Source organism: Pteropus vampyrus, unplaced genomic scaffold, assembly GCF_000151845.1.
Source record: "Pteropus vampyrus isolate Shadow unplaced genomic scaffold, Pvam_2.0 Scaffold56, whole genome shotgun sequence".
Lineage (NCBI taxonomy): Eukaryota > Metazoa > Chordata > Mammalia > Chiroptera > Pteropodidae > Pteropus > Pteropus vampyrus.
Window position 1 is genome coordinate 4,405,435 of NW_011888837.1, and position 10,095 is coordinate 4,415,529.

At 36.9% G+C, this 10,095-nt stretch overlaps 1 protein-coding gene and 1 long non-coding RNA gene across 3 annotated transcripts in view; one reads left to right on the plus strand and one right to left on the minus strand.

Annotated features, from left to right (window-relative positions):
* LOC105292365 overlaps positions 1-9,381 on the minus strand; it is a 23,391-nt gene extending 14,010 nt beyond the window's left edge. Inside the window, exons 1-2 of the long non-coding RNA XR_895907.2 lie at positions 9,056-9,381; positions 3,286-3,363 (exon numbers count right to left, since the gene is read on the minus strand). This is a non-coding gene — a long non-coding RNA (uncharacterized LOC105292365). The remainder of the gene's footprint in view (positions 1-3,285; positions 3,364-9,055) is intronic.
* The window catches only part of LOC105292364 (protein FAM47E-like), a 27,628-nt gene continuing 25,404 nt past the window's right edge, over positions 7,872-10,095 (plus strand). Inside the window, exon 1 of one of the 2 annotated variants that reach the window (XM_011360567.2) lies at positions 7,872-8,731. In XM_011360567.2, the coding sequence (XP_011358869.1) occupies positions 8,658-8,731 (74 nt within the window). In that variant the 5' untranslated portion in view covers positions 7,872-8,657. The remainder of the gene's footprint in view (positions 8,732-10,095) is intronic. The other variant, XM_023530878.1, reaches the window with a different exon arrangement.

The following is a 10,095-nucleotide window of genomic DNA, read 5'->3' on the forward strand; positions in this document are numbered from 1 at the left end:
AAGAAGGAAGGAAAGATTCCACCTCTGAAAAGATGTGGGATTAGAGTTGGGACTTTAAAGACAGCAGCAGAGATCCACTACTAAAGGATTATTAGGCAAAGGGTACAACATGAACAACAATAATAAAGAAAGAATATAAAAGAGATGAATAGAAAGTAGAATAATATAATTGGAGAGGAGAAGGAGAGGAAGTATGTGAGCAGGCCAGATTTGGGAGGCTTTGAATGGCAGCTGGAGCAGTCTGAATGCATTCTATATCTAGTGAGGAGTCGTGGAAGATTTTAAAGAAGGTTATGGCATTATGAGGACTGCGCTTGCCAAGACTAAAGATTTTTCTGTATCAGGATTCGCTCAGATTGGGCTGAATGTCTCCAGGTCACCTTGTGTTAAGCTAAGCCTTGCTCAGCCTTCAGGAACTAGGGGCACAGTTTCCTTTACCTACACTTCCCTGTCAGATTTTGATTTAGCTCAGAGCACCTGTTTCCACCATTCTAAAAATATGAGTGCAGTCTTTGCAAGACAGTTGGACGCTGTCCTTTGGGTTGGCCGAGAGACCTGTCAGGGCCCAGGGGAGTTTGGTCCCTCATCTCACACTTATCCTCAGCACAGCCACCTGTAGAAGGCGGGGTTCCTAGCTCAGCCCACTGATCACCAAGAATTCGGTACATAAAGGCAACAAGCCAGCAAGGAGCAGATTTAACAGAGGCAAATCAAATTAATCTATTTTACCTATTTGGGTCCAGATTCCCAAGTCTAGGAGGGATGTGATGGGAAAGAGAAAAGGAGGGTGCTTACTCATGTCAGGTTTAAAGAAATAACAGTTTATAATAAAATTTCGACTCCAAGTATATTCAATGGTAGCAAGAGGACATTAAATATTTTAACCAGCCAAATGCAACTTGTTCACTAGGACAAAATCCTGTGAAATGCTTTGTGGAGGCTACACTCTTCATCGTGGTTCTCAGGGAATGTCTGCCATCTGAAGAGCTCCAGTTTGAACTCTCTACTTGTATTAGAAGGAAAAAAGGGCAACACCTTATTTCCTGGAGTAAACAAGATAAGAATAACTGAACTAGAATAACTGAAACAAGACAAGAATAACTGAAATAGAGGAAGTATGTGACCTATATTTGATTTCAAGCTTGTGTTGCTAACAAATATTTTTTATACTTGTAATAGAGAAAGGAATGTGACCAACCAATGGATACACTCTGGGAATGTTTTGGAACCAATATTCCTTGAGTGCTTCCTTTGTTCTAGCATTTAGCTCAACAGTTAATCTTTGTCTTGCTCGATATGGTAGCCACCAGCCACATATGGCTAATGAGCACTTGAAATGTAGCCAGTGCAAACTGAGATCTGCTTAAATTTCAAAGACTTAGAATGAAAAAAATGTAAAATAGCTCATTAATATTTTTTGTTGATTACATGTTAAAATCATAATATTTTTGATACACTGGGTTAAATGAGATGTTATTAAAATTAAATTTTATCTGTTTCTTTTTGCTTTTTAAAATATGACTACTGGAAATTTTAAATTGTATATATGGCTCATATTTGTGGCTTGTGTTATGTTTCTATTGGAGAGCACAGCTTTAGATTGTGCATCCTCATAACCACATTATAATATAGACCATTTTTAGGTCTATTTTACAGAATAAGAAACTGCTGAGGGATAGAGACTGTATTATTCGTCCAGCATTATTCAGTGGTTGGGCTGTGGTTGAAAACCCAGATTGGTCTTAGCTGCTATACTACATTGCCTGTGCAGCTTGGTTTATGAGTCGTTTTACTGGGCAACTCAAATGTAGAACTCTGGGTTAGAATGTGGTTCCCCCAATAATTGTTTGCATGAGCTTGAGTGCTTATCTTAATTTCCTCATGTCATTAGATATGAGCTTAATAAATCAAATAAGTCAATAGTGCATTATTGTTTTATTTGAATCCCTTCTTTGGCTTCACAATCTATGGAAACAAAGATTCAGTTCAATTTGACAAATGTTTCTCTAGCATCACTACGTATAATGGTGAAAAAGCCCAAATAAATACCATCACGTATGTTAATTCCTAAGAGGAAGTTAATTATGTTCGGAGTAATACCAGGATTAATGAACAAAATACACTTAAACTTCTTCATTTGCAACATGAGAAGAGCGACATTCACTTCAAGCTCGATGGATATCAGATACGATATGGTTTCTAATTGATATTTCTTATATTAGCGGTTCTACACATGATTATTTTTCATATATTCTTACAACCTCGTACACAAAGAATCTTGTGGAACTTGAATAATTTTGGACCAAGAAAATCATATCAATTCTAAAAATAAAAGCAAGGGCAAGTAAAATCTGGTGACATGGTTAAGCATTTCTTTTCTATTATTGTCAAATTTTAATTACGCTGATGAGAATTCAAGTCCTCCATAAGATACTCCAAATACTTTTTGCATCTTATTTTTTAGTGCAAAGTAGCTCACCCTTTGAGGCCACAGTTGACTCTTGAAAGCATGAAGCAGGATTTTATGGTATCACTTACATTTTGTTGTGAAATTCAAATCTCTGCTTATGTGTGAGTGCAACTGATAAGAAAATCATGACATCTAGAATACTCTTCAAGTAGGCTCACATAAAATTGTCATAGAATTTTGACAGTGCCCCTGCTTTATCCAATACCTGTCACTAGCTCTGGCTCCTTGCTTCGCCCTCTGTCCCATGGTTTTGTTCTTAGTACTGTAAATGAACTTGGCCTTGGAGCAGGTATTGTTTCAGCATTCCACAATCCACAGTGTGTTCTTTCAAATTACTTCTCAGTGCCCTGTAGTAACTATTTTTCTGACAACTTTTTTTTTTCCAACTTCAGATACAACACATTGGTTAATCTTATTCTTTAATTCATGGCCCTCCATTATCAACTGGGTATGCAAGGCCCTTGCTTATTCATTCATTCATTCATTCATTCATTCATGCAATCCTTTCACCCTCCTGTACTCCTATTCCTCTGTTCCTCTTCATAGGCAATCATTCTTCAGTGTTTGAAGTATATCCTCCTCTCTTTATGAGTTCTTGTAACATTGTTTGTGTGCATGTGTTTTTAACTTATGTAAATCATATTGTAGCAAAAATTTCATTCCGTGTCTTTCTCCACTCAGCACTATATTTAAAAATGTCTAACCATGTTGCTGAGTATATAGTTAGACTGTTGCTTCTAACTGATACCTAGTTATCCATCCATTTTCACTCATGCGTATCAGAGAAATGGACATGAACATTGTCTTCAACTCACCAGTACTATTAATAATGCTTCCATGAGTATCCTCATACATCTTCCCTCATGGGTAAGAATTCCTCTGGATTCCTATACCTGGAAGTGGAAATGCTGGGTCATAAGTAACATATGTACCAGTAAGGTTCTACTAGAAAAACAAAAGCCACTCTAAGTATGTAAAACTAAGAGATTTTAATGATGGGAATAGATTACAAAGGTGATGGAAGAGCTGAAAGTCAAACAATGGATGTGAGATAAACAATTGCAGGAAAGCCCCTACTACATCAAAACTGCAGGAATTACTCGTAACAGGATCCTGAGTCTGATGGAAGCCGGAATTGTAGGGGGGCTGCCTGGTGGGAGCTGAAAGAGGAGGCAGAAATACAGATAACCCCTTGAGAAGAGAGGGAGAGAGAAATATCCTGACTTTTCCCTCCCCTCACTCCCAGTTTCCTATCAGAGCCTTCTGCCAGCTGAACCTACCCCCAAATGCAGCCTGCAGGTGCCAGGGCTTTCCTTTGGGTTTATTTGGATATTTTTCTAATTTGTTAAGTTGGATTCTTATTAATTTTCAAACTTCCTCTTTTTTTTTGCTTTTTTTTACAACTTTTAAAAATTGTGGCAAAATACACGTAACATAAAGTTTGCCATTTTAACCATTTTTAAGTGTAAGAGTCAGTGGCATTACTACATTTATAATGTTGTGCAACCATCATCACTATCTATTTCCAAAATATTTCATCATCCTAAAGGTAAACTCTGTATACATTAAGCAATATCTCCCTATTCCTTCTCCCAGTCTCTAATAGCTTCTAAGTTCTTTTCTATCTCAATAAATTTGCCTATTCTAGATATTTCATATAAGTGGAGCCGTATAATATTTGTCTTTTTGCATTTGGCTTCTTTCACTTAATGTTTTCAAAGTTCATTCATGATGTAGCATGTATCAGTATTTTATTTCTTTTATGGCTGAATAATATTACATTATATATGAATAATGAATATATATTGACTGTTATAAATAATTCATTATTACATATGATAGTGAATATATAATGAATAATATTCCATTATATATATGTATGTTCATTTGTTTATTCATTTATCTGTTGATGGACATGGGTTGTTTCCACCTTTTGGTTATTGTGAATAAGGCTGATGTGAACATTGATAAAAAAAAATCTGAGTCTCTGTTTTCAATTCTTTTGGTATATACCTAGAAGTAGAGTTGCTGAGCCATGTGTTAAGTCTATGTTTAGCTTTTTGGGGCATGCCAAACTGTTTCCCACTGCACGATTTTATAGTCCCACCAGCAATGCACAAGCGTTCCAATTTCTCCATATCATCACCAACTCTTATTTTCTGTATTTGTTTATTTATTATTATTATAGCCATCCTAGTTGGTGTGAAATAGCATCTCATTGAGGTTTTGATTTGCATTTTCCTGTTAATAATATTGAGTATCTTTTAATGTGCTTACTGGCCATTTATATATTTTCTTTGGAGAAATGTCTATTCAAGTCATCTTGCCTATTTTTTTAAACTGGTTGTTTCAGTATATCTGATATACTAACTGTTTGAGTCAGTATATGACTGAGTAGTATCATCATCTTAATATTAAGTCTCCTAATTCATGAACATGGAATGTCTAGACATCCCTTTATTTAGGTCTTAATTTTTCTTCTTTTTTCAGTTTAAGATCATTTCATTCTAAGTATCATTTTAGCTGCATCCCACAATTTTTGATATCTTTACAGTTACTTTTGATACTCCATTTTGATATCTACCTGACCCATGATTTGTGTTTTGTTTTATTTTCAAATAAATGCCTTAAAATATGAGTTTATTATTGACATTTAATTTAATTGCATTATGATCAGTGTATATGAGTTAAATGATACCAGTTCAGAGATGTGTTGAAACTTGCTTTATGAACTTACAAATATAATTTTCCATATGTTCTTGAAAAGAATGCGTTTTCTGTAATTGTTGGATGTAAAGTTCTAACATCCATTAGATCAAGATTTAAATCTTTTGTCCTCACTGACTTTTTGGGTCTGTTTGATTTATTACTGAGAGTTGTATTAAAATCTTCCTATTAGAATAGTATATTAATCAATTTCTCTATATAGGTCTATCGATTTTCTTTTTATATTTTAACCTATGTTCTTAGGTGCATATAAGTTTAGAATTGTATGTCTCTAGTGTGTCTGTGTATGTTAATTGAGCCTCTTATCATTATGCATATTAATGTATTTAATAATCTTTATATATCTTGAATGATTTTTTTTTTTGCCTTAAATTCTGTTCTGTCTGGTATTAATATAGTACATTAGGTTTCTTTTGGTCTGCCTGGTACATCTTTCTTTATACTTCTTTAATCTATATTTTTATCCTTTTCTCAATTAAATAAAAAAATTCAATTATTTTAGAAAAATTGTTTTGTGTTAATCTCTGCTAACTAGATGTTATTATTCGTTTATATACTCCACTTTTAAAAAAAAACCTATATATTTACAATTTTCTTTTTTCAACATTCTATCTTCTTAATATTCATTTTTCCCCCTCTACCTGAAGTGCAGTCTTTAGAATCTTCTGTAGTTATGGTCTGCTGAAGATAAATTCTGCCATTTTTTTGTTTGTCTAAAAATGTTTTTAAGCCTTATTATTGAAAGATAGTTTTGCTAAGTATACATTTTAAATCGATGGTTGTTTTCACTCAAACTTTGATTATTTTACTGTCTGGCTTCTATTACTGCTTTAGAAGTTAGCTTTCAGTTTGTTTTTGTAAGTAATGTATCTTTTCTGTTTGGCTAATTTTTAATGTCAGCTATTTGTCTTTCGTATTCATGGTGAAATGCTAAGTAAGATTTTACTCTATCTTATTCTGGGTCAATTGTTCTTCCTGAAATTGAGGATTTATATCTTTAATCACATCTGGAAAATTCTCAGCCATTATCTTTATAATATTTCCTCTTTCCCATTCTCTCTACCATCTTCTTATGGAAATCTGATTAGAAGTATATTAGACTCCATATCTTCATATCTCTTCTCTTCCATATTTTCTACTTCTTTTACTGTACTCTGGGCATTTTTTCAGAGCTATCTGTGGTTTACTAATTTTCTCTTAAGCTATTGTTAAACTAGTCCACGGTTTTTAATTGCAATGATTATATTTTTTATGTCTATAAGTACCATTTGATTCTTTTTCAAATCTTTAAAAAAGTTTCTTGTACTTTGCTCATATTTCCAATTTGCTCTATTATTTCCTAAGTATCAGAATGTTCAGAGGCAGAATGTAAATAAATATGATTAGTTATGTATATAACTATATATGTTTACATAGTTTATTTACATTCTGGCTCTGAACATTCTAATACACAAAGTTTCTGTAATCTGATTTTGTTCTTTGTTGTTTTTACCAACTCTTAGTCATTGTGCCTTATTTCTTCATGGATATTGTTATTTTTGTTGGCGAGCTCAAGTCGTTTTGAATTTATCTGTAGGAATTCTGTGAGAACTGGGCTGAGGGTACAATTACCTAGGCTCAGTGTAGTCCTACAGGGACAATTTGTAATATTTTGTTCAGATGCAAAGGGTTTCTACCAATCCAGGACCACTTTACAATTTCTCAGTTTAAACTTCTGTTGTTTTTGTTGTTCAAATGCTTTTTTTCTGGAAAGTACCAGGAACTAAGTATTGCTGAGTATGTAGTAAAATACTACAGTGACACTAATTAGTCCTTGAGTGGGAAAGGTGCAGTAATAGTGTTTGGCAACCTTGTTATGGGTAATCTTACTTGGAAATGAAATGGTCACATTACATGGTAATAAGGCTAGAAAAATACCTGAACATCATCATCCTCACTCCTAAGAAACATATACTCATTATATTACTGTATGCAACACATTTTACCTTTGTGTTGCAAGGGAGACAGAGAGAGGGAGAGAATGAATAAGAGATTCCCTGAGTCATGACTATAATTAAGGTATGGAATGAGGTAAAATAAAAAGAATGTTGTCTCTTACTAGATATGGAGACAATATTACTACATGAAGCAAATATCAACTTGTGAGAATGCAAAGTCATGAAAATGGGTGCTTTCTCCTTAATTCATGTAACAAACACTAGAAACTAAAGTACCAACATGACAAGGACCAAGTCCTGTTTTATTCTCTATCTAGTGCCTAGTATGACAATAACAGACAATAGTTGTTGAATGAGTACCTACTGTGTGCCAGGCATGGTACTAGGAGCAAGATGGACATGACCCTTAACCTCAGTCTTAGGGAGAAATCCTTCCTCAAAGTAATTAAGGTTGAATTTGCAATCAAACTAATATCAAAGATATTATTAAAGAGAATAAAAAGAACGAATTGGGTTCCTTACAATGATTACATTTGTACCTTTTTCCATTAACAACTCTGTGAAGTAGGTGGGTTAAATATACTATGCCCAGTTCACAGCTGAGATAATATAACTCAGCAGTTATTGAGGGATTCTGTATTGTCAGCACTGTGTTAAGTGCTTTACATTTATTATCTCATTGAACCCCCTAATAACCCTATAGGCAAATACAATTATTTTCCCAATTTCAGATTAGGAGAGCAATGAAGCCTAAAGAAGTTTAAGTAACTGGGTCCAGGGGTGCATAATTGTTAGGTGGCAGAGTGAGGATTCATCTCAGGCGGTGGGACTCTAGGGCTCTGCACTGTGCGCAGAGAAGGCAGCTGAACTCACACAAGTGAACATGCTACAACTAGTACTATTCGGGGCTCCTTTAAGACTTTCACATATTTACTAGATTCCCAAAGGTGGAGCTAATTTATTCTCAGAGTCTTAAAATGAGAAGACATCTTTAAATGACTACGAAAATTATCTCGCCCATAACAAACACAATTTAACTACTGCAATAATTTTGAGACAGGAGAATGCTTTGCTATTTCTTCTAGAAGCAGTGCTTAATATTTAAATCAGAAACCCTCAGAAGTAGCAAGAGAACTTAGCAAAACCAAATCATATCTTCATGCAATCCATATTTACATAGGCATCTGCCTACCAGGGCCAACTGGATGGCTTTACGGAAAATTTCAATGGGAAAATGAAAACGCCTTTTCAACAGATTAAAACAAAATTAAACCAAGGACCTGGTCATTCCCCCTTTCCCTGCCAGTTCCCGGCCCCCGGCATCGGAGAAGGCTGGGGTGCTGCTGGGTTGGGCTGCGCAGGAGCTCGTTCCGCCGGAAAAGCAAGGCTGCGCAGGGGGGCCCTGGGTTGGCCGCTCCCGGGGCGAGTCTGGGCAGCGCACAGCTACACCGTCTCCTAGCGATCTGAGAGACCTGAACTCCCACCACCAAAGGCCCGGCCGTCGCCAGGAAGCCAGGGCCACCATGGCGGACCACATGCAGCCGTTCTGGCCCGGGGCGCTGACGCGGGTGCCGGCAGGAGCGAACTGCCCGCCACGGTAAGGGCAGCGCGCTGGGCCAGGGCGCATCCTGCGGATGCCGCGCGGGGGCGCCGGGACCAGTTCTTGCTGGAGCTGGGGTGAGGGATGGGGGATGGCCGGTGGCCACAGAAGGCTTGGCTGGAGGCCCACCTACTTTTCCTCCTCGAGGTGCCCGGCACCTAAATGATTATATTTAAAATAGCCAGCGCTCGACGCTTCTCGTCTCAAAGGACACCTTTTTTTTTTTTCCTGTTATCCTTACAACCCCCAGGGGGTTTTCCAGATGGAAAACTGATGACCACAGAGTCCTCTGTGGAGACTGATTTAGCCTATGCGACTCACCCTTCTCCAGGTTAGGCAAGTGGATCCCTGAATCCCGCCTGAAGGGTCTGAGGCACCTGGAACTGTTGGCCAGCCAGTGACTGTAGCTAGGCTGAGCTGGTGTTCCGGGAGTGCCTCGGGTACTGGGGCCGGTCTGCTGCTATTTTAATGCTTGGTGTCATGGCCGCAGAGCAAGAAGCGAGGCTTTTTGCTTTTGCTGATTCCTTGAGCTATTTATGAGATTGGAATTTCGCTCGCTTGAGGCTATGTGAAAGTGGCAGTTAAGATTCCAAAACTCTATTGTGAAAAGCGCTACTGTGAACATAGGGGTGCATAGATCTTAACAAATCAGTGTTTTGGTTTTCTTTGGCTAAATACTCAGAAGTGCAATTGCTGGGTCAAAAGATAGTTCTATTTTTAACTTTTTGAGAAACCTCCAAACTGTTTTCCATAGTGGCTCTACCACATTTCCATTACAAAAATAAAAAAAAGATTCCAAAAGTCTAGAATCAGAAAGGATAGAGTGGAAGGCCAGTTCTCCTCTTGCCTGCAAGGTGACCTTAGGCAAGTTAATTGTTCCTTCTAAGCTCAGTTTTCTTAACTGCAAAATGGAGACAATAAGAGGAATCAACTTTACAGGATTGTTGTGAGGATAAACCGACAAAGCACATGTAAAGCAATTTACGGCCCATAGTGTGTATTTGTATACATGTTAGCAATTATGAACTTTTTGGGCATCCCCTTTTCACCCGTTTTCAAACTTTTTGTTTTGAAATAATTATACATTCGCAAGAAGTTGCAAAAATAGTGCAGAGGTCCCATGCACCCTTCCCCCGGCTGCTTCCAGTGTACCATCTTACATAACTATAGTTCATTACCAAAGCAGGAAATCCACATCCGCACAATGTATTAAATCGACTGCAAACTTTAAATTTCACCAGTTTTACTTGCATTCGTGTATGTGCATAGTTCTCTACAATTTTGTCATATGTATGCGTCAAGATACAAAACTGTCTTCTCATTTCAAGGGAACCACTTTGTGCTACCTCTTTATTGTCACT